Below are 27,901 nucleotides of genomic sequence, written 5' to 3'. Positions count from 1 at the left end.
AGTGCTCAGATCATTAGGTAACCAGAAACCAAAGCTCATCTTGATAATCTTTGCCATAAATTATCATCTGAGAAGGCAGCTGTGGCATGGTGAAATATACACTGGATTTGGGAGTCAGAAAGTCTGGATTCTCAAGTCCTTGCCCTGCCCCTTCACAGCTATAGGCCTGGGTAAGACGCTTAACTTCTTTGGAACCACAGTTTCCTCCTGTACAAATATGGGATTGTAAATCCCATATATCTCACAAAACTGTTATGAGTACATAAAAATGTATAGAATAGTACTTATTCGGTGCTTGATCTACAATATACTCTCAACCGTGTGTTGGGTTATAATCTATTACATTTGTGGTATTTTCTGTAACAGTTCCCCCTGCCCCCATACCCATTTAATAAAACAAATATAAAGGTAACATTTTAAAAATTGCTGTATTCAAAATAATAAACTTTAGGGTAAATAAGCTTTAAAACAAAAGTACATAAGCAAAAAAATAAATAATTTACACCAACCTACTAACCTTATTTTCAGAGCAAAGCCATTTCCAATTACAGCACTGTTATCTGGGCTCCAGATTGTGATCAAACTTTGATAGTGCATTATTTTTTTAAAAACAGTAACAAAAACATGAACACTAAGTAAAGTCTTTAACAAAAACCAAAGTACTGGATTTAGCTTTTTAATTTTAAAAAACTTTGTAATTTTATACATAATCCAATGTAGTGCTAATATAATTAGCATTTCAGCTTGAAGAGTTGGTAATTAACAGGAATGGAAGCCTTAATAAACAGTCTTCAAACCATGAGACACAAATAAAAACAGACAAATATACAGTAGAACAAAAGCTGCAGACACTCTACTAACCGGGGGAAATATCTGAAGGCTTTACATTCTTTATTATCCATGATGGCTTTTGGAATTATGATTGTGTGACATATAGAACCTTTGACGTTTTAGATATAGCCTTTATTTGTTTTTGTTTTTTCACAGTAGGTTAAAAATCCACCCTAAGACTCTGTAACACTTCACTGGTCTTACATAAAGACTCTAGGAGTCTGCAATGTGATAAAAAGATTAATGTGAAAATTTACTGGACTGCCCTAATTTCATCCTTCCTTGTACACAATGAATCAATTTGGAAATCTATCCCACGGGTTATATACACAAAAGTGTCAAGAATAAAATGTTCTCCACTCTTGCATAAAAACGTGTACAGTGTTGAGGAATGGAAAAGTTATCGTTTTCCTGGGCCCCGGGCCTCCCGGAGCTCTGCTGCCTGAAGATGAAAGGCTCCCTGGCTTTATTGCTCTCAGGATTAGTCATCCAGCCCTGGTGTTTCTCCTTGTTGGATCCTGGATGCTATTCTGATGGCTTCTTCCAGAGATGGCTGTTCTCCAAGCTGAAACAGGAACATACACAAGCTCACAATCAAGATAATGCCAAAGGAATCTTACTTGTCAGAAGTGGGATTTCTGGCCCCTGGGCTTGTTAAGCCACCTCCACTGATTCTATCAGTAAGAGAAAATAAAAACAAAAACAAACCCAATTCCTACAGGGGAGAATAATATGGTTTCTTTATTTAGGATTTTGATAAACTTTTGCACATGCAAAGGACAAAAGATAGTCATCTTTTCCAAGGGAGATAATTTAGAGAGCTTCCTGAGCCTTTAGCTTCCATGCCCATAAGCTAAATTAAAACTAATGGTTGGAATTTTCATCAGTGTTTTTTTTTAATCCTCAACTGAGGATATTTTTCCATTGGTTTTTAGAGTTAAAGAGAGAGGGGAAGACAGAGATAAGTCTATGTGAGAAAAATGCATTGATTGGTTGTTTCCTGCACGAGACCCAACCAGGGCCCGGTCTGGGGAGGAGTCTGCAACCCAGGTACATGCCCTAGATCGAGAATCGAGCTCAGTACCCTTCAGTCAGCAAGTTCGATGCTCTATCCACTGAACCAAACTAGCTAGGGCCTAAATAGATTTTTATTCTGATAGTTAAGATAGCTGGCTTGATGTATATGGGATACTTACTAGAAGCTTTATTTTTCTCAGTAAAAATTCCCCTAGAACAGTGGTCGGCAAAATCATTAGTTAACAGAGTGGCAAACCACGGCTTGAGAGCTGCAGTTTGCCGACCACCGCCCTAGAATATGCAAAGTTAGTAAAGAACAAAGTGCTGGTCTCTTTGAATCTACCTGAACATAGCAATTTCCTTAAAGTGAATAAGTGACACAGATAATTCTATGTCCCTCCTCCTGTAAAGGTTATGCATAAAGCACAGTGTACAAGATTGAGTGATGCTGTTGATGGAAGACAGTTGCCTCTGGACTCACCTGAACTGCAATCTGGGTACCATTGGATGTTGCCACTAAGGTCAGAGGTCTGGTTTCTGTGGTTACTAAGTGATGGCTGTGCTGCTGGTGCCCCAATTCTGATGATGCAGTATGGAATGCTGCCAAGTCCTGAGCCACAATTGCAACCTTAACCAAAAAATACACAAAAGAATTAAAATTATAATTTTATATATATAAATTTATTTCAGAGAGGAAGGGCGAGGGAGGGAGAGAGAGATAGAAACATCAATGATGAGAGAGAATCATAGATTGACTGCTTCCTGCTCACCCCTTACTGGGGATTGAGCCTGCAACCCCCCCAAATCTGCGTATTAACTCTTCTCAATTCCTTAAGACGCCCAGAACTAGCCAGTGTATCGGAAAGTTCCAATCATTCTGGTAGAAAGCAGTAGCTGGAAGTCTGAAAAAGCGGAGATTTCAGCAACACTCACCACAGCAGAGACAACATTTAGTTTCAATCCTGCCACGTTAGAGGCGCTGGACTACAAATAATGCTAAAGCCTACCCTTCAGATAACCCACAGGTGGAGTTTGAACACCCCAAGTGGATCAGCAATATCTGCACAATGGCCACAGCTGGTCCTCCCACTCTTGTGATATCCCTAGTGACTGAAAGCAGACTGATCCCAGTCCAGCCCTCAAAGCCTTGTCTTCTGAGAATTTTCCTCTCTCTCCAGAGAATTGTCCTAGCCCACAGGCTACAGATAAGCTCATAAGAATGTTTGCTTTAGGGTCACTATCTTTCCAGACCTGCAACTGTAATTAGTACAAGGTATATTTACCCAAGCTGAGTTATAAACCCAACCAAGTATTCTAGAGCCATGGAAATGGCTGCAAACTGATTTAGGTGGGACCATTCTATAAGACAGCCTGAAAATTGTGTTGTTTTGTGAGTGTGTGTGTGTTTTTTTTTGTGTGTTTTGTTTTTTTGCATAAGGTATAATTAGCAAACAATAAATACCCATCTTAGGTGCTCTATTGCATTTTGACAGATACATCTGTGAAACCATCACCTAAAACAAGATATAGTACAGTTCCTTCATATTCCATGCCATCAATGTCCTTCCCAAGCCAAGCAGAACTTTCTGATTTCTATTGCATAGATTTGTTTTGTCTGCTCTTAGATTTATCTGCCCTTAGATTACACACACACACACACACACACACACACACACACACACACTGAATAACTTTTTCCCAGTTTGGCACTTTTTCTTAATGGTATCTTTTGGTAAGCAGAATTAATTTTGATGAAGTCCAATTGATCAGCTTTCTCTTTTGTTAGTAAATTCTGTATCCTAAGACATCTTTACTCTAAGACTGCAAAAATACTCAATTTTCCAGAAGCTTTAAGATTCTGAGTTTTGTATTTCAGGTTGTAGAAAAACTTCATTTTTGTTCTTTTTTCAATATTGTTTTGGCTTTTATAGATCTTCTGCATATTCAGGTAAATTTTAGAATTGAATTATCTGTATCATCAAAAAAGGCTGCTGAAATTTTTATTACAATGGTATGAAATATATAAATTAATTTACGAAGAATGAGAGCAACTAATTTTGACCGACTCTCAGTGAAGATAGATGCAGTGAAACTTAACATTGCCTTCAGCATTGTATAAGAACAGTTGTCTTTTTGTTGTTGTTGTTGTTTTTTAAAATATATTTTTATTGATTTTTTACAGAGAGGAAGGGAGAGAGATAGAGAGCTAGAAACGTTGATGAGAGAGAAACACCAACCAGCTGCCTCTTGCACACCCCCTACCGGGGATGTGCCCGCAACCAACATACATGCCCCTGACCAGAATCGAACCTGGGACCTTTCAGTCCGCAGACCAATGCTCTACCACTGAGCCAAACCGGTTTCGGCCAAGAACAGTTTTTAAATATATTAATCAATATCATGAGGAAGCTCTCTATATAATGAAATAGACTTTCTAGATATATTAGTATATTATAAAAACAACAAAGTAAAGAACAGTTTACTACCATAAAAAAAAGGAAATGGGGAAAATGTCTGTATTTGTTTGTATATGCTTCAAGAATCATTGGAAGAATACATAAGAAACTAATAAATGTGGTTTATTATGGGCAAGAACTAGCTTAATGGAGGCAGGGGTAGGAAGACTTTTTTTTTGTAAGAGAACATTTTTTTAAGAGGTAGAAAAAGTAATTCCTAGAATAAATGGGCTTAGGAAACAAGTTATGGAGGTAAAGGAAGGGCTTTTGGAACTTGGGTGTGAGGGAAAGGGGAAGGCACGGGTGTATTCCTGGACTCCTGGGAGGGAGAGTGCCAGAAGGAAGATTTTTCAATGCATGCCTGTACATACGTTCTGATTTTTGAACTATGTGAATATATTAAATAAACTAAATTTTGCAAATGAATTTTCCCCTAAGGGTCTGAGGATGATGATTGTAGGAAGAGCTATCATTAATGAACACTTAATGGGCTGAGTAGTTTAAATACACTATCTCAATCAATCCTTATGTCAGTTGTATGGGCCAGATGCAACACTCCTATTTTACAGATGATGAAAACAGACTCAGAGGGTTATATAACTTAGAAACTGTAAAACTGGGATCAATCTAAAGATTCTGTGCTTAACTACTATATCACATGTACATCTATTAACAATTTGGATATTGACATGTTTTGATATAAAAGGAAAAAAAGCAATTACCTGCTGTCCTTCTGTACCCTCGGCAGTTACCATAGCAACAGAGTGCGTCCCTGCTGAGGAGATGACTGCATCGTGAGCAGGGACTGTGATGGGCGTGCCATCCTGTGTTACCATTGTGATGGTATTGCCAATGGCTTGCATGTCAGCTTGAGATATGTTGACCTGCAATACAATGCATTTTACAAATCAATCAATGTTTCTTGTTATATTTGACAATCTTTATGAAGGACTAGGTCTAACTCTTCTATAAATCTACTCTGAGGAGAGCAAATAAGCATCTTCTATTTTAGAAGGAGGTCATCAGAAAATTGAGTATTTCTTAAACATATTTCCTCCTCTCCATCTCTACTGCCAATTTAGATCCTTACTTTTCTCTCATCTGACTTTCTACAAATACTTCTTTCCAGGTATCCAGTCTAACCCTTCCCTCATCACCCTCTACCTTGACATCTTTCTACAAAAACAAATTTCAATATGCTCTCTGCTTAAATGCCCAGTGGTTCCCCATCACTATAGTTCATTACATGGCATTTGTGACCTTTCATGATTTGCCTTTCACGGCCTCTCCAGACACTTCTTCCAGTACTTCCAAACCAGCCTCCACCACAACTAACCATCTGCAGTCCCACAGTGTCACAGTCTATCATATCTTCATGACTTTGCTCTTTACTTTAATCTCTGCATTGCAAACTCATGAATATTTTTCATGATCCAACTGAATAGCCATTCTCTATAAGGGCTTCCAAAATTCCTTCAGGAAAAATCATTTACTTCTTCCTCCAGACTGCCACAGCACTCAACCATTTACCCATCTTTATGAGACTCTAGAGGCCCGGTACATGAAATTTGTGCACTCGGGGGAAGCGGATCCTGTTACCACCACTGCGCTCACCAGCTGTGAGCCTGGCTTCTGGCTGAGCAGCACTCCCCCTGTGGGAGTGCACTGACCACCAGGGGGCAGCTCCTGCATTGATTGTCTACCCCCTTTGTGGTCAGTGCCTGTCATAGTGAACAGTTGTCCCACCATTAGGTCGATTTGCATATTAACCTTTTATTATATAGGAATAGAAGCCTGGTGCATGAAATTCATACACGGGGATGTGTGTCCCTCAACCCAGCCTGCACCCTCTCTGATCTGGGATCCCTTGAGGGATGTCTGACTGCCTTCTCACAATCCAGGGCTATTGGCTCCCAACCTCTCGCCTGCCTGCCTGCCTGCCTGATCATCCCCTAACCACTCCCCTGCCAGCCTGATCAACGCCTAACTGCTTCCCTGCTAGCCTGGTTGCCCCTAACTGCTCTCCCCTGCTGGCCTGGTTGCCCCTAACTGTCCTCCCCTACAGGACTCATCCCCTACAATTTCCCTCCCCTGCAAGCCTGGTCATCCTCAACTGCCCTCCCCTGCTGTCCCAGTCGCCCCCAACTGCCCTCCCCTGCCGGCCTGGTCACCCCTAACTGCCCTCCCCTGCCAGCCTGGTCGCCCCTACCTGCCCTCCCCTGCAGGCTTGATCACCCCCAACTGCCCTCTCTTTCAGGCCCAATTGCCCACAATTGTCCTCCCTTGCTGGCCATCTTGTGTGTTGGAATGATGGTCAATTTGCATATTACCTCTTTATCAGATAGGGTTATTTTAGATACCCAAATCTCAAACAGAATTCTTATGATATGTTAGTCAACATGTGTTTCACATGCATCCATTACTTTTCAAGCCCTTAATTTCACTGTGGTAATGACCTTCATCACCTTGCCCATGAACTATACCAGTAACACCATCTGAGTTCTAGAGTAACAAACCTTCTCTCTACTAATCTCTCTGCATGTAGACTCTTTCAGCAGGCTACTGGAAAACGTTTAGAAAGCTAGCACTGCCTACAAACTCAAATTCTGATATTCAAGGATTTCCTCAAGTGGGACGTAATCTGACTTTCAAACCCAGGTTCAGAGAAATATTACTAAACTTGTTCAGCTTTTGGTGTGTACTTACATGCTGAGTCCCATCCTGGGATATGAGTGTAACCTGTTGGCTCAGCCCAGACTGGGTTACCGTGGCTACTTGTGTAGACACAACGTCATCCCCTTCTACACCTGTGACGTATGTAATCTGGGGCCCTTTAAGAACATCTTCTCCTTGACCTGTTTAAAACAAATAATTTATTTGACCAATCAACCAAGATGCTAAAAAACAAAGGACATTTAAAATATTATAGAGAAACTTATACAAATTAAAGTAGATGTATTATAGTCTACATAATGAAAATAGTTTCCAGCACCTTCTTCCAATTCTTCTAACTCCATTTTTGCAAAGTAAAAGCAAATCAAAGCGGACTGAATCAAACCTTTCCACATCAAAGTTAAAGGTTCTAATTTTGCAAAACTTATTCTCTTAGTTGGAGTAATTACTGATACTACACATGTATGTTGGAGCAGTGGGAGAACTATACAGAAAGACTTGACTGGCAAATAATCCTTCCACTATGGCAATTTCTTATAGTCACTTAAGCTGTTAAAAATGATAAGATAATCTCCATAAACATTAACCACAAATCTGTGTGTAAATGCAAACTACGAATACTAAATTGATTGCAAGTCATCAGTACACAATGACATCATTGTTTAAAGACAATGTAATCGCATGTTATCTGGTATAAGGTTAATCATTTAATAAGTGACAGAATAGGAACCACCATCCACTTTTTTATTTCAAAAAGAACCAGCAAGTAAACAGAAATTTCAACAGTCCATTACTGCAATACTTAGCAACCAGGAAGGTTTCCGACCCCTCTCCTATCTCTTTCCACCTCTCATAAATGCAGGAACAGGGTAAATATACATTTTTCTCTTTCAAAGGAGGACTTAATATGCTAATTTAAGAGTAGTTCTCGAAGTTAGTGGTTGATGCATTCACTCATATTGCTATAGTCATCCTGGCATAATCTCCATTGCAGTCATTTGTTTTTTTGTTGTCCTAAAGAGGCCCCAGTGCATGGACTCATGCACCGGTGGAGTCCCTCAGCCTGGCCTGTGGGGATCGGCTGCTACTGGCAGTCCTACATCCCATGAGGGATACAGCAGTGTGCGAAGCAGCAGGTGGCTGGGGAGGAGCCCAAGCCCTGGCTGGGCACCTCTCCCGCTTATCCCGCCCGCTGCACCTGCCACCACCATCTCTCGGTAGGCTCACTGCATGCCTGTCCTAAGGTGATACCAGCACACCCAAAACCGAGAAGCAGCTGCAGGCTCGAAGCCAGTCAGTCCCATGCTAATCCCGGTCTGGATAGGGAAGGAACACGCAGGGGGAGTGTTTGTGGGAGAGGCTCTTGCTGCTGCAGTGGGGCTCACCAGCCATGAGCCTGGTGCCTGGTGCCTATTGGTCAGCTGAGCAGTGACTGTGGTAGTGCACTGATCACTAGGGGGCAGCTCCTGCATTGAGCACCTGCACCCTGGTGGTCAGTGCGCATCGTAGCTACCAGTTGAACAGTCAAACAGTCACTTAGGCTTTTTTATATATAGATCAGTGTTTTTCAACCTTTTTTGGGCAAAGGCACACTTGTTTCATGAAAAAAATCACGAGGCACACCACCATTAGAAAATGTTAAAAAATTTAACTCTGTGCCTATATTGACTATATATAAAGTAATTCTCTTGAATAGGAATCAAATAAACACAAAGAAAGTATTTTATAATTACTTTATTATGAAATATTAAGTAAAATAGTGAAAAATTATAAAATTCTTGTCTTGTCTGCACCTACGGCACACCAGGCAACATCTCGCGGCACACTAGTGTGCCGTGGAACAGCGGTTGAAAAACGCTGATATAGATTATTCCAATAGGCTTTAAAACTTAGGGGGTCATATGAGAGAAAAGGTACACAATTCATCTCTAGACTGGGAAAAACATTTTAGTTTAGTTTTTTAAAAACAGAAGGTGTATTATACTATAGACTATTTTCCTAAATACAAGAAATTCTGTATCTATATTTAAGGAAGAGATTGTGGAAACTTAAAAAAAGTCCTAAAGTGTAAGTTTGACACCACGAAAGCCTGTTTTCTAACTGCAAGGATTCAGCATGTACCCTTACAGTGCTTTGGCAAGAAAACAATATATTCAAGACTGAGGGGTTTATTATTTTCTTACTATCATGTGACAGATATCTGAGAAAACAAATTAGAGAATCATCTGAGCAGTAAGTAATCTGTTCTTTCCTTTACTCTCCAACCAACATTTTCACCTAAATGGTTTTGTTTTGTTTTTTTGTAAAATATTTTTATTGATTTTAAAGAGGAAAGGAGAGGGAGAGATAGAAACATCAATGATGAGAATCACTGATCGGCTGCCTCCGCACATCCCCCACTGGGGAATCGAGCCCACAACCTGGGCATGTGCCCTTGGCAGGATCAAACCGGGGATCCTTCAGTCTGTAGGTCGATGGTCTATCCACTGAGCCAAACCGGGTAGGGTCACCTAAATGTTTTCAAGGCTTCATCAGTTGTTAATAATGGGGGAAAAAGGTTGTTTTAAAAAATATATATTTTATTGATTTTTTTACAGAGAGGAAAAGAGAGGGATAGAGAGTTAGAAACATTGATGAGAGAGAATCATCAATCACCTGCCTCTTGCATGCCCCCACAAGGGATGTGCCTGCAACCAAGGTACATGCCCTTGACTGGAATCGAACCTGGGACCTTTCAGTCCACAGGCTGGCGCTCTATCCACTGAGCCAAACGGGTTTCGGTGGGAAAGGTTTTTTGTGTATTGTTTTTTTAATTTTCAAATTTACCTCACTTAGGAGGTATTCAATGAAACATTAAGATAATCTCCAAGTTGTTTTTGTTTTAGAAAAATCTATTCATTTTTCCTATTTACCTAAGCTGAGTTATTTAACTGAAATCACTGCATGTAGTTCTCCGAAGTATTTTTTCAATAGTTTATTCTAAATGAGTATTTTATTTAGAATAAACTATTATAAATAGTTTATTTCTAACTATTTAGAAATAATTAGTTTATCTCTAACTATTTAGAAATAAATAGTTAGAGATAGTTGTCTCCTACAACACTACCTAACAGCACATGAATCAATTGAGTTATTTGGGAGTGCTTCACTGCTCTTATGATTAAGATCAACATCCTTAACACACTCCTAATCTAGCTGCCTCTGCCAGGCTCTCCAGCCTCATTTCATGCCACCTTCCCAGGCAGAAGTGCCACACTGGCCAGGCTTCTCTCAGTCTCCAATTTACTTTGCTCTTAAATGGGTTTTTTCCATGTGCCAGTCCCTCTTTTGAAATGTTTCTTTTGGCCTTTGCTCCTTTCCCCTTCCAGCTCCCACTGCCTCTCCACCTAGCTAACACTCTAGATCAAAAACCTCCAAAAATCACTTCCTCAGAGAAGTTTTCTCTGATGTCCAGACTAGAGGGAAACTCCCTTCTTATACATTCTGAAGTACTTTCTTTGATAGCACTTATCACAATTGTAAATTGAATGGTGTGTGATTATTTAAATGAAGCTCTATCAGTTGAGAAAATACTATAAATCATAAACCATTGTTGATTCTCAAACACAGAGACACTAGACAAAATCCTCACCTGGGGGAGGCTCAAAGAAGGCTTCCTGCTCCTCCTCGATTGGCTCAGTGTCATTGTGGGCGGTCCGCTTGTGCATGGCCAGCGTGGAGATTTGCTTATATGTCTTCCCACAGTGGTTACAGTTGTAAGGTTTGGAGTGAGTGTGAACAACATGATGTTTATACAAACTGGAATATTCTGTAAACCTTTTGTCACACCCAGGGACTGTACAAACATATGGCTTTTCCCCTAGGTAAAGAAGGGCCAAAAACAAAACAACATAAACTTTTACACATGAAGGCATAATCATTCCATACCTTGTGAGGAGGGGGAGAAAAAGGGGCCTATAAAAAGAAGTAGTTTCAAAATCCCTTTCTATCCTGTCATGAGGCAGCTCACAAGAAAAGACTCCCTAACAATGCTTTTGATTTGATTAAAAAGGTAGTAGTCTGCACCTTGAGTGTCATCCTGTGTCTAAATACCACTTTCCCCTTAATTTCAAGGGATGAGAAAATTAAGGATGGAGATGTTGCCCAATTCAACTCTAAAATTTTTGATAAAACTCTAACCTACCTACAACTAATCTAGATTAATGATATCACACTAATAATGACAATAAGTATAATATTATAACTAATGCAGTTTACTGTAAGGATTTTATAAACATCATAGACCGGCTGTCTCCTGCACTCCCCCTACTGGGGATTGAGCCCACAACCCAGGCATGTGCCCTAACCAGGAATCGAACTATGACATCTTGGTTCATAGATTGATGCTCAAACATTGAACCACGCCGATGGGGCAAAAATGATATATGTTAAAGTTATAAAAGGAATGCAAATTATATGATCAAAATATAATTTTTCTTCTAACCTACAGCCACCTTTTTAGGTCTCTTAGGGTTTTATAGACAATTTTCCACTTTCTTAGAAAACACATTATCTTAAGCATGCAGGGAAAATAATAGCAATAACACATAACATACAATGCAAGTATAAGATATAACTGTATCAGAAACATGACTCCAGTATACTATTTGTTCTCTCATCGAGACTCACATGCAACTTACTACTACTTTTTCCTTTCACAGAAAAATGCACCCACAAGAAGACTTGTTATAGTGGTTTTTAATTTGGATCATCATTTTGTGTAAAAATTTTGCAAATCATTCTACCAAATATACAGATGGTAAGAGTTCAGGTGCTGAGGGATACCCAGAGACCTATATATTCCTAAGCGACACCTCTACACTTCCTTTCTAACCTGCTTTTCCCCATTTTAGCATCATTCAACTTTATCACACAAGCTAGAATGACAGGTTATTCTTTATTCCTCATAACTATTTGGTTACTAAGTCCTTTGCTGATACCTCTTTAACGTCTTTCATTTATATCTTCCTCTACCTCACTTCAAATATTCTAAATAACCCTGATCAGTCTCCTTGCTTATGGACTCATGTCCCTTTAATTTCTTTTTATATTATTGACTGAGTGATATCGTTTTCTAAGAAAGCAAATTTTCTTTAGATTCTCTTAAAGCTTCCCCTCTGCCCATAGTAATACTCAAACTTGTTAATGACACTGTTCAAAGGAAAGGGATTGCTGTTGGTCCCTGAAAATGTGTCCAGAAATACCCAGGGGTCTTGGAATGCAGCCTGGGAGACAATGACTTAAGCAACTGAAGCTCCTGCCTGTAAAAATGTCTTTTGAGCTATCACAATTTACTCTTAATATCAGCAATAAAAATATTTTAAAATTTCTTGTAAAAATAATGCACATTCTCGCCAAAACCGGTTTGGCTCAGTGGTAGAGCGTCGGACTGCGGACTGAAAAGTCCCAGGTTCGATTCCGGTCAAGGGTATGTACATTGGTTGCGGGCACATCCCTGGTAGGGGGTGTGCAAGAGGCAGCTGGTCGATGTTTCTCTCTCATCGACGTTTCTAGCTCTCTATCTTTCTCCCTTCCTCTCTATAAAAAATCAATAAAATATATATTTAAAAAATAAATAAATAATGCACATTCTGCTTTACTCTCCCATTTCATTCACCTCTCCATTTCCACCCACCAAAAATACATCCACAACATGGAGCATCAAAATTACAAACATTTGTGCTACAAATGGGCCAAACTGACTCCTGAGGAGGAAGAGATTTTAAACAAAAAATGATCAGAGAAAAATAAGAAGCATGCTGAAAGGAAAAAGAACGCCAAAACCAGCAGTCTTCTAGACGAGCAGTTCCAGCAGGGGACGCTTCTTGCATGCATCGCTCCAGACAGGCCAGTGTGGCCGAGCAGATGGTTATGTGCTGGAGGGCAAGGCCTGAAAAGGCAAATACATCCTCTTCCCTCCTATCTTAACTCATGTAATAAAGGTGTTTATTCTTTATTCAGATTTTTAAAGAGAGAGGAAGGGAGAGGGAGAGATAGAAACATCAATGATGAAAGAGCACAATATAGATCAGCTGCCCCTACATGCCCCTCACCTCGGATGGAGCCAGAAACCCAGACAATTTGCCCTAACTGGGAATTGAACTGGTGACCTTTGGTGCACGGGATGGTGCCCAACCACACCGGCCAGGGAAAGATGTTTATTCTAAAAAGAAAAAGTTAGAGGACCAAAAATGCAGAGACTGTTACCTGTGTGTATCCTCACATGGTTTTTATAATTGGTTGCACTGGCAAATGCCCTTCCACATCCTGGTTCTGTGCAGTAATAAGGTCTTTCTCCTGTGTGTGTCCTAATATGCACTTTTCTGATATTTGATGTCGTAAAAGACCGTCCACAGCCTTCAAAATTACATTTAAAGGGTCTTTCTCCTGAAAATGCACAAGGGAATAAAGTAAATGGTACAAAAACACATAAAAATTATGTCTTATTCTTTAATTCTGCTTAGAGTCATGGACAAGATCTTAGAATTCTTGTATGTGAACTTCCCTTTCAAATTGTTTCTTTCCACCCCCACCCCCCAAAAACAGCATTTTCTACTCCAAACTTAAATTTACATAGGAAATATGGACCCATTTGAGAATCTAACAAAGTTATGGATCCTCATCCTGGAAAGAAGCTTACCTGTGAAAATAGCAAATGGCATGGAATTTCAATTCAAAAGAAACCTTGATGATGACTCCCTGAAACTCTTTCAGAGACTCTTCCCCAAGTCCCCTCTCTGCAGGTAAGGACTGCCTAGACCAGGGCCGCCAACCTTTCAGACCTCACAGACCGCTGGCCTAGACAGATTTGTTCACACCAGTACTGTACCTGTATGAGTCCTGATATGTTTCTGTAGGTCTCCTGAAGTTTTAAAGGATTTAGTACAATTATCTTCTGAACACCGATATGGCTTTTCTCCTGTATGAGTTCTGACATGACTTTTTAATCCATAACCTTTAAGAAAATTTAAAAGAAATTTAATTACACAAGACCCCTCTAACCATGACCGTTGAGATTAAGTTATTGAAAAATATAGTCAACACTAAGGCTATAATACTAGGCAAGCACAACAAAATAACTACTGAGCATGTATAAGAGCCCTGGCCAGCATGGCTCAGTGGTTGAGTGTGGACCTATGAACCAGGAGGTCACGGTTCAATTCCCAGTCAGGGCACATGCCTGGTTTGCGGGATCAGTCCCCAGTGTGGGGGTGTGCAAGAGACAGCTGATCAATGATTCTCTTTCATCATTGATGTTTCTATCTCTCTCTCCCCCTCTTTCTTCCTCTCTAAAATCAATTAAAAAAAAATATACAAGTGTATGATAGCTCAGGATTGTCATGCTGGGAATTAAATAGTTTCATCTCTGTCTAGAAGAGGATAGAGGATGTGTCTTTTTAAAAAGTGTTCCCATCTTTTTTATATTTTTATTATTTATTTATTTATTTATTTTTAATATATTTTATTGATTTTTTTACAGAGAGGAAGAGAGAGGGATAGAGAGAGTTAGAAACATCAATGAGAGAGAGTCATTGATCAGCTGCCTCTTGCACACCCTCTACTGGGGATATGCCCACAACCAAGGTACATGCCCTTGACCAGAATCGAACCCGGGACCTTTCAGTCCATAGACCGACGCTCTACCACTAAGTCAAACTGGTCAGGGCAAAAGTGTTCCCATCTTATTGGATGCTCATAACTCATAACCCAAAAATTTGAAGTGGAATTGAGACATGGAATGAGGTACCCATCCTGTTCCAGTTCCCCAGGGTTTCCTAAGGTATATCCTAATGTTAAATGTTATGTCAGCTTTTATTTTTTCTGCTAAAATAAAGCAGGGTGTGGAGTGAAACACCAAACAAAGTAGGCAGAAACAAAATAGGCCTGAGGAGAAAAATGGGAACAAAGAGAGAATAGAGCCAGTAGGACAAGAGGTAGCTAAGGGACAGACTGAAAAACTGGTCATTCTGTGTATGCTAATTCAGACAAAGGCAAGGGATCAGTTCCTGCCTTGGGTCTGCCTCTGCTTGACTCATAAGTGAAGCAAATTTATGGTTTTACCTGTTGCAAATGCTTTCCCACAGCCAGGATGCTCACACTGATAAGGCCGGTCTCCTGTGTGTGACCTCTCATGAACCTGTCATTAAAACACAAAATGACTCTATTTCCTTTGGGCATTTCTCAGGTAGATGGTCTCAATCAACATAAACTTATTTTTTTCACTGCTGAATTATTTTGTTTTTTGCATGTTTAGAAAAACCACATGCACACAAAAAGATAATTTTTCAAATCTCAATATAAACCAAAATATTCTATGTTAATAAGTACTCATTTTAAATAAGAAGCAGGAAGAGTGGAGGTGTGAGTTTTTCTAGAGTGCTCAAAGGTGTCTGTATGGAACATTGCACGGGGAGAGCCAGGAGCAGAGTGTAGGGAGAGGCTGCCCAATGGAAGGTTAAGATACAGAAGCTGCTGCTTGCCGCCATCTGAGACAAGGCTTCACCACTGCCTAGGAGTGTGGCAGGACACATGCCTATTCTAAGCCTTAAATACTCTCTGTAAAGTGGGGACATAAATAGTATCTACCACAGGGTACTGCTGTGACAAATGAACGATCATGACAGTGGCCAACATTTATTGAACTTATACCACATTCCAGGCCATACTTTACATGTATAGTTTTATTTAACTCTCATAACTACCTTACGGGAATATACTTTATTATCCAATTTTATAGATAAGGAAAATAAGGTACTAAGGGATCAGGTAACATGTTAAGGTTACACACTGCTAAGTAGTAACACTGGGCTCTGAGGCTGCTACTTCAAATATGCTAAATACACACTTCCTGCCACATTGTAAGTTATTCAGTAATTGTCAGGTATTATTTTTGAGTCATAGTATATCATGTTTAGCTGCAATGAAAGTACTTGGTCTGTATATTTGGACAACGGGACAAGCTAACACCAACTTTTGCTAGATTTCAGCAAATCACTGTTAACAAAGTGATTATACACACTGCTCATATAATTTTATAAATTTCACATTTGACAAAAATTTATTCAAATACATAGAGAACTTATCATGTGGCAGTATGTAGACAGAGATGAAGTAAACATAGTCCAAGCCCTCAAAAAGTTGACATTTTCTAGAATCTGCATAGGCTTTTGTGTGTCTTTGTGTGAGTGTGAGTGTGAGTGTGAGTGTGTATCTATACCTCCATAAGTGAGGGAAAACAATGGCATTTGAATGCTACAAATTTATCATGTTGGCATTTAATGTCCCAGGTATTCTCATAACAAGATCCAGCATTTCTTCATATATACCTTAAGATGATGAGCTGTTGTATATAATTTTCCACATCCATCATATTCACATCGAAACGCCTTCTCTCCACTCTGTTGAGACTTAGCAGTAACTCTTGTTGCGTGCCCTTGTAAGACAATCTAGATGAAACAAAAAGTATTATTTAAATTGTTTACACAGGGATAAAATAGACAAAATTACTATTTTCCAGACTTAAGTCATCATTGTAGGAAGATTTTATCATTCTGAGCCAGTTAGGCTAATTCCATTCCATGGCTGAAGTTAGTGGCTCTGGAAGAAGTGGAGATCCATGAGGAGTAGCTAGAGCTCACAGATCTTCAGCAGTCCCCCCTTATCCACAGGGATACATTACAAGACTCTCAGTGGATATCTGAAAGCACAGACTGGATGGGACCCTATATGCACTATATTTTCTTCTATATCTACATACTTATGATAAAGTTTAATTTATAAAATAGGCAAAGTAAGAGGTGAACAATAATAATTAATACAACATGTATAATATACTGTAATAAAGTTATGTGAATTTTGTCTCTCTCTAAATATCTTATTGTACTGTAATCATCCTTATGATGATGATGTCATGAGGTGATAAAGTACCTTATTAAGTTGAGAACTTGCAACTTTCACTTAAAGGAAGTACTTTATGGCTTTTCTTTGTCATATCTAAATTGCCAGTATCACTGCTTTTGTGCTTTGGGGCCATTAAGTGTTTGAAAATATGATTAAGTTCATATAGTTATTATGAACAAAAGTACTATAATACAATGACAGTCTATTTGACAATTGAGACAGCTTCTAAGTGACTAAGAGGGAGGTAGTTTATACAGCGAGGATACACTGGACTAAAAAATAATTCACATCTTAGGCAGGGCAGTGTGAGATTTCCTCATGCTACTCAGAATAACACACAATTTAAAACTTATGACTGTCCACATTTTCCATTTAATATTTCTAAACTGCAGTTGATTGTGGGTATCTGAAACCACTATTAAGGGGGGACAACTATGTTGCCCCTCTAGGTAAAAAAACCCAAGTATCATCTCCATTGTATACAGGTATTCTTTGACATACTCAAGGGATATATCTATATCTATATTTATATATATTTTAGGAGGGGGGAAAGAAAGAGAAATATCAATGTGAGAGAGACATATCAATTAGTTGTCTCCTGCACACACTCCAACCAAGCCAGGGATTGAACCTGCAACTGAAGTACATACCCTTGACCAGGAACCTAACCCACAATCCTTTAGTCTATTGGCCTACACTCTAACCACCAAGAAAACTGGCCAGGGCAAGTTTCCTATTTTTGCTTTAATCCTTAAAAGGGCATAATAATGCTGAGAAAGAAATTCTTATATAAAAAAAGTAGCTTTACATACCTGCATTTTTTTCTCTTGCTCACTTTCTCCAATCATCCCAGCACCTGTTATACTTTCACTTCCATCAATGGACACCTATAGGGATAAAATAAAGCTTAAAAAAGTTATACATTCTGATAATTATTTAGACAGGTGATAAATACATGAAGGTTCATTATTGCTTATTTCTGTGTGTGAAAATTTTCATAATAAAAACTGGGAAAGTAACCTTTTAAACTATATGAAAAATATATATTCAATAAAGGGGGGAAAAGCCCTTTTGATGTAAAACTTAATTGAGACTTTCCTTCGCCTTTCCAATCTCTGATTTCTACTTCTTAATTCTTAAGTTCTGCTTATACTTTATTATTTCTCTATGGCATTCACTCATCCTCAAATATAACTTTTATGAGTTACCCGACACCCACTTATTTTCTATAAGCTCTTATCCCATCCCTTATTTTTCTTCCAATATTTCTTTCTACATACTTCCTTTAAGATGCTGATCTTCTCCTTGATGCTGTCTGATTCTGACTCTAAATTGCCAGTTTTTTTTTAATCAGATACAGTATACTTTTTTGTTTTCTTTTAATGAAAAATAAAGGTTGTTCTTGACATTGTAAAATCATGTACCTTTGCTGCATACTGTTCCAAAGCACTGATGGTTTCAGGATCAATCGTGGCATCCCCCGTGTGCAGACCTGCCACTGTACCATCAGCCTGAATTGCTAGGATGGTATCGGACTGTGGGACCTGCACTGCATGGTGGATGTAAGCTGTGGTGCCATCTTCCAGCTGAACTGCCTGTAACGCGCTCTGGTCATAACTATCTGAGGAAATGGAAGAGAATGGCATTAAATTAAAGGTAGTCTGATGAACAGTTACATATTTCAAAGGGAATGAAGTTTTACTGAGTAGTTATACTGAACCCTGATTCATATGCTTTACATGTGCTATTTTAGTCAATCCTCATGATTCTGGGAGGCAAGTACATTTACCACTCCCACTGTACAAATGGGAAGTTGAGGTTTTTAGAAGTAAAGTTACTTTCCATAGGAACCAGGAAATAAATAAAATTAATTAATAGTTAAAATCAGTATGTCAAAAAACAAGGTTCTGAATTCATGTCAATGTGACTCCAAGTCCAGGTTTTCCGCCCCTTAAATAACCACACAAAGCTATACACAGCATTATGAAATAGTATATCTGTCCAACTAAAATGAACCCATGATTAACTCCCACTGCTAAATAAAAAATACATTTTTAAGATTATTTTAAAAAATTTATTAATTTTTAGAGAGAGGAAGGGAAAGAGAAATGAAATAAATAAATAGAAACATCAGTTTGTTGTTCTAACCATTCATGTATTCATTGGTTGATTCTTGTATGTACCCTGACCAGAGATTGAACCAAAAACCTTGACTTTTTGGGATGATGCTCTAACCAACTTAAGCTATTCAGCCAGAGCTAAAGAGAAATTTCAGAGCTTATTTTTCTCATATTTAATTAGACAAATTTACTACAAATTTAAGTATTTTAAAATTTTAAAAATTTCCCTAAATGAAACAATCTATAGAAAGAAACAAAAATAATTTTAAAAAATTTCTGTCTTTGGTTTTACAACTAGACATGTTGCATTATTCTATAAGAAAATATTTTTTAAAGTAATAACAATAGCTAGCATTAAGCATTTACTATGTGAAAGTATTGTTTGAAGTGCTTTACATGTTTGCACATTCTTTCATCACAACAACCTTATGATGTGAATCCTGATTATAATCCTCATTTTATAGGTGATGAAACTGAAGCACAGGGAGGTTAAGTAATTTGCTCAAAGTCACACTGCTAAAGAATAGCTGACCAAGATTTGAACCCAGATATCTTGCTACAGAGCTGTGCTCTTTACACCTATGAATTCCACCTCACACCCCTCCCTGGTCCTCCCCACATGAAGTTAATAAACATTAGTATTTTGCTCTATTTGCTTCATTTAGTTTTTATTTAGTTTTAACACAATAGGCAAAGACATTCTATTTAAGAGAGAAAAAAAGCCAACAATTTAACTTCAAAACGTTTAAGAAAGTAAGACATCCTCCGAAAATAAGACCTAGCGCATGGAAAAATAAGACATCCCCAGAAAATAAGATCTAGCGTATCTTTGGGAGCAAAAATTAATATAAGACACTGTCTTATTTTCGGGGAAACAGAGTGTGTGTGTGTGTGTGTGTGTGTATATATATATATATATATATATATATATATATATATATAATCTTCACCCAAAGATATTTTTTTCCATTGCTTTTTAGAGAGAGTGGGAAGAATGGAGGGGGAAGGAGAGAGAGAAATATCCACATGAAAGAGTCATATCAATTGCTTGCCTCCCACACACACCCCGACCAGGGTGGAGATCAAACCTGCAACAGAGGTATGTGCCCTTGACTGGGAATCGAAACCATGACCCTTCAGTGCTTGGGCCAATGCTCTAACCACGGCAAAAGACCAGCCAGGGCTAATTTCATATTTTACAAGTAGCCTCTATTTGAAGTCCTTCAGGGAACAGGGACTTGTTATCCGGAATTATTACAGGACAGCTCGAATTATCAGAAAGTTTTCCCTTAGATTGTGCCAAAACCTGCCATCTTATATTTGAGAACAAGTATAATTCCTCTTTTATAGGACACTACTTCAGCAACTAAAAGCAGGGCTTATTTTTCCCACGTCTCCATTTCTTCCTTTCTTTATTCACAAAACTATTTTACCTTTGGAGGTATGGTGAATGAAGGCTGTAGTTCCATCTTCCAACTGCACGGCTTGACCATCCTCTAGACGTAAACTGTCCCCTGCTCGAGAACAATGCTTACATTTAGATCCCATGTTTTCTGATCATTCAACAAACGAGTAAAACAAATCACTGAACACATTATAAAAACTACCCTTGCTCCCTGGGTCCTTGAACATTTAAGTAATTTCAGTAAAGCTACTCTGAATAAGTGTTTAATGGTAAAAAGATATTAAGATATTCCTACTTATATTAGGAATATGTACCAGGGGATAAGAAGAGTTGAGAGAAGAAAAAGAAGGAAGGGGGGGAAAGTCAGAGACATGTAGGAATTAGCTAAAATAATAGAAATATTAGGACTGTTGTACACTTATCTCAGAGTACAGTCCAGTAAGTTCTTTTCTATTATTTTGCAAGGAAGTCTCAATTAAGTTAAATTGTCTTTATAAGCTCTATGTGACATCTACTGATCTTCCCTTTCAGAGGAGGACTAGAGACAGGACTGAGTTTAAGTAGTAAGAGGAGCTTGAGGTAGCAAACACTGAAGTATGAAAAGCAGGAAGGTAAGAAGTATCAAATACTTACTACTTTTAGGTAGGGGTACATGTTGAACATAGGCAGCAGAACCGTCTTCCAACTGAATGACCTGCCCATCTATGAGCTTTCCATCTGAAACAAATAAACATTTAAGCCAATAAATTAGCACAAACAAAAATTTTAAATTTTATACAATTTCAAAATGATTATCAACTATAAAAACATACACTACTTAAGATCATGTTCATCTTGATTCTTCCCTCAATGTTCTGAGGCAATTCAATAACACATCCAGTGATCCTACAGAAAGCAGAAAATCCTCCCTCAGCCATCCTTCCTCCCCTCCAATTTTCAATTAGACAAGTTCAAGAGGAAGAGTGGCTCATTTCAGCAGGCTACATGAGTATAACCTCTCTATGCCTTTCAGAGCCACCTAGGAACAGGACTCTGACTAGGGGGAAGCGGAAGCTGGGAAACAGACAATATGTCAGTGTATGTGAGGCCAGCTGTCACTCTCATCCCTGAATATATTTCTTAAAAATATTAAATAATAATTTGAACTAAAAAAGCAAGAAAGGTCTTACTAGAATTAGGTTGGGGACACTCCTTCCTCCCTCACTAATTTTGATAATCCACAGTATTTTCTGACTATCTCAAAGGGTGTCCCCAAATTATTAAAACAATATTTAAGTTAAACTGAGCCCAGTCAGTGTGGCTCAGTTGGTTGAGTGTCCTCCCATGCACAAAAGAGGTCACTGGTTCGATTTGAGGTTGGGGCATATGCTCAAGTTGCGAGCTCAGTCCCCAGTGGAGGACATGCAGGAGGTAGCCAATCAATATTTCTCTCTCTCTCTCTCTTTCTCTCTCTCTCTCTCTCTCTCTCTCCCCAGAAAAACATATTCATTTAAAAAAAAAAAAAAAGTTAAACTGAAACTGTTGGGAATCACCATATGCAATACAGCATCTTTAGGGGGGATTAGGAAGGGGTATAGTTGCTAAGTTAAGATAATATATAGTTGCTAAGTGCTCAACTCTGAAGTTATTATACATTGCTGACATTAACCAATGGGTCATATATGAGGCACATACCTTTAGAATTGTGTTGTATATAAGCGGTAGAACCATCTGCAAGTGTTACTGCTTGCAAGCTTACACCTTCCATATTTTCTAAATTGTCAGCATCTATCATAAAAAGATAGTTATTTTCTTAAGATAATATCATATGTACATGCTATTAAGTTATTTTTTAAATGAAAATTAGACAAAAGGCAGACTGCTTAATTTAGACTCAAATGGAACTTTTTCTAGTACTTACAAAAAACGTTTCCCTGCCCTGCCATACCCAGCATCCACATCAAGATAAAAATGCCATCCAAAGGCTTAGCTTTGGGTTGTCTTTAGATAAACAAGAAGAGGGAAGTAAATAGTGTTGTGATTTTTCATTTTCTCTTAAGATAAATGATATTTCCAAGCCCACATGATCCCTTCAACAAGACTGCTCACCTGCCACAGTTACTGCCTCTGTCAGGCACAGGGTAACATGCTGAGCCTCCATTCCTCCTCCAGGAAACTCCGTAATTCCCTGAGAATCTCGATTGATTTGGGCTAACAACATTTTTTACCTTGAAGAAAAATATAGACACTTGAGAACAAAGAACAATGCATAGGAAATAAATGCTAAAAAGAACATTTATGAATCTTTAAAAAAATGCTAAGAAGTAAACAATATTTGAAATAAGCTGAAATTTCACTGAATATGCAGGGTAAGAGAAGAATCCAAAGTCCAAGGCATGCTTTTCATAATTGAACACACTGACAAGTCTTGCCTATCAGTTTTGTACCATGTCTAAAATTCCCATAATTAAAAGTTCTTTGAACTTAATATGATTAAAGATTCCCACTTATAACCCACTAGCAATCTTGTTGACTCAGTCTTCAGAAATCTATCCTGAATCTGGCCACTTCTCACAATTTTCACCATTACTTCCTTGATCTAAGCCACCGCCACCTATCACCAATGTTACTGCAAAAGCATCCTAACTATCTCCTTGCTTCTGCAGTAACCTCCCCACAGCCTCCTCTCAATACAGAAGGCTCAAAACCTGATGACTTCTCAAAGTAAAGCCAAAGTCCTTATTCTAGCCCAGTGTTTTTCAACCTTTTTTGGGCAAAGGCACACTTGTTTCATGAAAAAAATCACGAGGCACACCACCATTAGAAAATGTTAAAAAATTTAACTCTGTGCCTATATTGACTATATATAAAGTAATTCTCTTGAATAGGAATCAAATAAACACAAAGAAAGTATTTTATAATTACTTTATTATGAAATATTAAGTAAACAAAATAGTGAAAAATTATAAAATTCTTGTCTTGTCTGCACCTACGGCACACCAGGCAACAGTGTGCCGCGGAACAGCGGTTGAAAAACGCTGGTTTAACGTATCTCATGTTGCAGAGTGCTTTAAAATTGTCCTCTATTATATACACCCAGCCATGCTGACCTAGTTTCTAGTAATACACCTAACTTTTCCTGCTTTTGCACATATTGTTCAGTGTTAATTCTTATCTGAAGTATCCATTCTACCACCACCTCCTTATTCTCTATCACACAACTCTATCTCCTTCATAGGAGAATTTCATTTATCAGAATTTCTAACTGAACTCTAAGTTCCATGGTGCCAAGACCTCTATCTGTCCTATTCACTCCTGAATTCTTGGAAGGGCTGGCACATGGTACCTGCTTACTAAATATTTGTTGAATAAATGAATACAATTTGTATGACATTATGGCTAGTTAACAGATGGATTAAAAATTAGGCCTTCTTTTATTTGAATATTGTTTTCACTGCATCTCACTTTTCACAATATACTACTGTACTATGTAGCATGTATAAAGTGTCATTCATTTTAATGATTCCAATTTCTTGTGACCATTACTTCATATTTTATAAATCGCTGTGTTTACAATATTAGGCCACATGCTTTCATTATTATTTAACTTAGAAACGTGTACAAATAGCACATTAACATATATGCTATGGCATATTAAGTATAGTATTCAAAATACCGTTTCATTCTAGGAACTACAGATTGTATTTTAAAAGTTAAAGAGGTGGGTACCTGGTAGGCAGGTTGACAGACTGACTTTCTTCAAGTCCCAGCTTTGCTGTATAACAGTTGGACAAGTTACTCTAACTTCAGTTGACTCACTTGCAAAATAGGGATAACTCCAGTACTTAAGTTTACAGTGAAGGTAATATGTTTATGTACATATGTAAACCATTCAATTCAGTGACTAGTCAAAGTTAAGTACTGAGTAAAGTGGTATTTTAAGTGCAACAAACATAGTTTGGAGTTAAATGCCCATGTCTACACATAAACAGACAAATTATTGCCACAGGGTGCAGAGTTCCCACTACAGCACAATTTTAAAATGGGTTTAGATCCATGGAGAAGTATGGAGAAAAGTTTATTATTGTTTTCAAAATTTTCTTTTCTATGAGGGAGATTTCTCGGTCTAAACCCATCTTAAAAACAAAATAATTTTGATTAAGAGTATTAGAAAGTTTATATTTTTAATTTTTAAAAATTTTTTATTTGAGAGAAACACATTGATTTGTTGTTCCATTTATTAATGTATTTAATCGTTGCTTCTTGTATGTGCCCTTCTTGTATGATTGGGGATTGAACCCACAACCTTAATGTTTGGGGAAGAATCTCTAACCAACTGAGCTACTCAGACAGGACCACAATAAAGTTTAAAATACTATCTCACAAATTAAGAATAGAAAGGAGCAATGTCACATGTAACCCAAATCTTAAAAAAATCTGTCTGAAATAAAGCAAGGAGCAAAAAGACTCAGAACTAGGTGAAACCTCAGGTTAAAACAAAAAAGCAAAAATTATATTAAAAATGTCAAAAATGAGTAAAACCTCAGGACTCAGAAAATTCTCTTCATGTGATCATAAACTGCATGTACATTACAAATAATTAATATCAGCTGAAGTAATAGTAGAGGTACAATTCCCCAAGCCAGGTAGGTCATCTTTCCATGAGGAACACAACGAATCCTTACTTCACAGCAATACCTCCACTTGCAGCCAAAGGCTGTGAACATTTTGCATATAATGTATCTGATAAGGGACTTCTATATAAAAACCTCTTACAACTCAGTAATAGACAAACAATCCGATTTAAAAAAAAAAAGGGGGGGGGGGGGGAGTAGCAAAATCAACATGCCTCTAAAGAAGATATACAAATGGCCAATAAACACATGAAAAAAAATGCTCAATACCATTAGCCATTGGAAAATGCAAATCAAAATCCCTAAGACATACCACTTCATTCCCACTAAAATGGCTACTTATCAAAAAGACTGATAATAACAAGTGTTGGCAAGGATTTGAAGAAATGGGAACTCTCATACTTTAAAAAACAATTTGACAGTTTCTCAAAAAGTTAAATATACTAGTAGTAGCCAACTATGACCAAGAAATTACATATATATAATCACCAAGAAAAATGAAAACATGTCCACACAACAACTTACACACAATGTTCATAGCAACATTGAGAGAGAAATAGTGGAAACAATCTGTATGGCCATTGACAGATGATGGATAAAGAGAACACATTATGCCCATACATGAAAGAAATGGCAATAGAAAGAAACGAAGCATCGATAATGCTATATAACATGAAGGAAACTTGCAAATACTATGCTAAGTTAGTCAATCAAAAGGCTCACATGCCGAGACCGGTTTGGCTCAATGGATAGAGCGCCGGCTTGGGGACTGAAGGGACCCGGGTTCGATTCCGGTCAGGGGCATGTACCTTAGTTGTGGGCATATCCCCAGTGGGGGATGTGCAAGAGGCAGCTGATCGATGACTCTCTCTCATCGATGTTTCTAACTCTCTATCTCTCTCACTTCCTCTCTGTAGAAAATCAATAAAATATATTAAAAAAAAAAAAAAAAAAAAAAAAAGGCACCGAAACCGGTTTGGCTCAATGGATAGATAGAGCGTCGGCTTGGGGACTGAAAGGTCCCAGGTTCGATTCCGGTCAAGGGCATGTACCTTAGTTGCGGGCACATCCTCAGTAGGGGGTGTGCAAGAGGCGGCTGATCGATGACTCTCTCTCATCGATGTTTCTAAACTCTCTATCTCTCTCCCTTCCTCTCTGCACAAAATCAATAAAATATATTAAAAAAAAAAAAAAAGGCTCACATATTGGAAATAATATGAAATGTTCAAAATAGGCAAATCTGTAGATTAGTTGTAGGGGAGGGGGTGGGTGGGAGGATTAAAGGGAATGGGGAGTAACTTAATGGGCAGTTTCTTTTTTGGAGTAACACATTATAAAATTGATGGTGGTGATGGGCTGGCACAACTCTCAATATACCAAACTAACTTAATTATACTTTAAATGGGTGAATTGTAAGGTACGTGAATTACATAAAGCTATTATACAAAAAATTGTATAAAGCTATTAATAAAAGTGGGAGAGGCTAGGTAATTTCCAACATACACCCGAATTAGATGCAAATCTTATAATCTCATCAGGTTTTGATCACCTTATCGTCTAAACACTTAATAATGATATGCTAAGTATTGCACAGATTTTTGTCAACTACAGCAAAACCACTTATCATTTAATAAGATGCAGGACAACCAGCTGATTAGACACTTGCAAAGCAAAAGCTTAAATTCACTATAAACATATTATGGGTTTAGCAATGGCATTTTTCCTATTTTTTTTCTCTCTTAATTTCGTTAATTCCAGGGACGGGGGTAAAGAACGTTTAAAATATTACAAGAGGAAATAAACTGGTTCACGTTCCACAGTAACATGTTACAAAAGCAACCGAAGGATCCGTTCCCTCTTTGGCCAAAACCGACCAAAAAAAAAGAGGAATGATAAAAATTGACCACTTCTAATATTCGGTGCGAGGCCTCCGTGACCTAAATATTTGTTTATTTAACTGAGGAAAACAAATAATCAGCGCACGATCTAGGTGGGAGTAAATCCTAGGTGCTAGGGAATGCTCAGGCGGGTGCGAGCGGACCCACGGCCGCCCCGCCGCCCGCAGCACAGCTGGGCCGGGTGCGGCCCGCGGCCCCGCCGGCGGAGCCTCGCCGCGGGAGCGCCTGGGGACTCCTCCGCGTGGAGGTCCCGCCGCCAGGCGCCGCCGGGCTCCAGAGGTCTCCGCCCTCCCGGCCCTCTCCGCCGCGGTCCCCCGAGGGGAACAGGCGGGGCACGGCGCGCAAAGAAAAAAAAAAAAAAAAGACAACGGGGGGGAGGGGTGGTGTTCGCGGCGAGAAAAGGTCCGCCGCCTCAGAGTGGCGGCCGCGGGTTATTAATAAACTCCGCTTCTGCCCGGGCGCCGCTGCCGCGGCCGGCCGTAAAGTCAGAAGGGCCTTCGGCAGAGGCCGAGCAGCCGGAGCCAGGGCCGGGGCCCGAGCGGGCCCGCGCCGCTGCGCTGAGGGCGGCGGCCGGGCGGAGAATAATGCACACTGGGTAAAAACACATTTATATACGAACCTCCGAGAAAATTTTCCAACAATTCCTCCGTCCGACCACCATGCACCAGGACAGGAAACAGCCGCCCGGCCCCCAAGCCCCGCAACCCGCATACCTAAGTCTGAAAGCCCGCCCCCAGCTTCCATTGGGCTGCCACTGCGTCGCTCATTAGGCATCTCCCGCTTGCCATTGGCTTAAATGTAGGCGACGCGCGAGACCGGCTTATCCACGCCCCGTTTTCGTGACGTCAGGACGTCAGAGCCGCGCCGCAGTGGCTTGCCTGAAACGCGGAATCGGAGTTTCTGTGTCTGAGTGGTCGGCAGAGCCGCTCGTCCCACGTCGGCACCGCCT

General features: G+C 39.0%; 1 protein-coding gene across 5 annotated transcripts; it reads right to left on the bottom strand.

Moving 5' to 3' along the window:
• Nucleotides 1-409: 409 nt before the first annotated feature.
• ZNF143 (zinc finger protein 143) lies at nt 410-27,724 on the bottom strand. 5 transcript variants are annotated; one of them, XM_084894687.1, is made up of 16 exons: nt 27,572-27,724; nt 22,530-22,648; nt 22,116-22,208; nt 21,075-21,158; nt 20,470-20,553; nt 18,341-18,537; nt 17,729-17,803; nt 16,343-16,462; nt 15,078-15,153; nt 13,846-13,971; nt 13,224-13,403; nt 10,609-10,836; nt 7,011-7,159; nt 5,027-5,188; nt 2,330-2,476; nt 410-1,396 (listed from the first exon to the last, which is right to left on the bottom strand). In XM_084894687.1, exons 2-16 carry the CDS (start codon nt 22,639-22,641, stop codon nt 1,313-1,315), a joined length of 1,917 nt encoding a protein of 638 aa, XP_084750813.1. In that variant the 5' UTR covers nt 22,642-22,648; nt 27,572-27,724; the 3' UTR covers nt 410-1,312. The 5 variants fall into 5 exon arrangements, with proteins under 5 accessions (XP_084750813.1, XP_084750812.1, XP_084750811.1 ...); XM_084894686.1 differs by having other exon boundaries at nt 20,470-20,550; nt 27,572-27,661; XM_084894685.1 differs by lacking the exon at nt 27,572-27,724 and adding an exon at nt 26,844-26,863.
• Nucleotides 27,725-27,901: the final 177 nt, after the last annotated feature.

This window comes from Pipistrellus hanaki, assembly GCF_964339955.1.
Source record: "Pipistrellus hanaki genome assembly, chromosome: 9".
NCBI classification, from domain to species: Eukaryota; Metazoa; Chordata; class Mammalia; order Chiroptera; family Vespertilionidae; genus Pipistrellus; species Pipistrellus hanaki.
This window is presented reverse-complemented; position numbering and strand designations above follow the sequence as displayed.

Coding starts and splice junctions, on each gene's coding strand:
- ZNF143 (XM_084894687.1), bottom strand. CDS start 22,641: ATGTTGTTAGCCCAAATCAATCGAGATTCTCAGGGAATTACGGAGTTT. Junction 10,837..13,223: donor CCATGTGAGGATACACACAG/GTAACAGTCTCT, acceptor TTCTTTACCTAG/GGGAAAAGCCATATGTTTGT. Junction 5,189..7,010: donor CCCAGGATGGGACTCAGCAT/GTAAGTACACAC, acceptor ATTGTATTGCAG/GTCAACATATCTCAAGCTGA.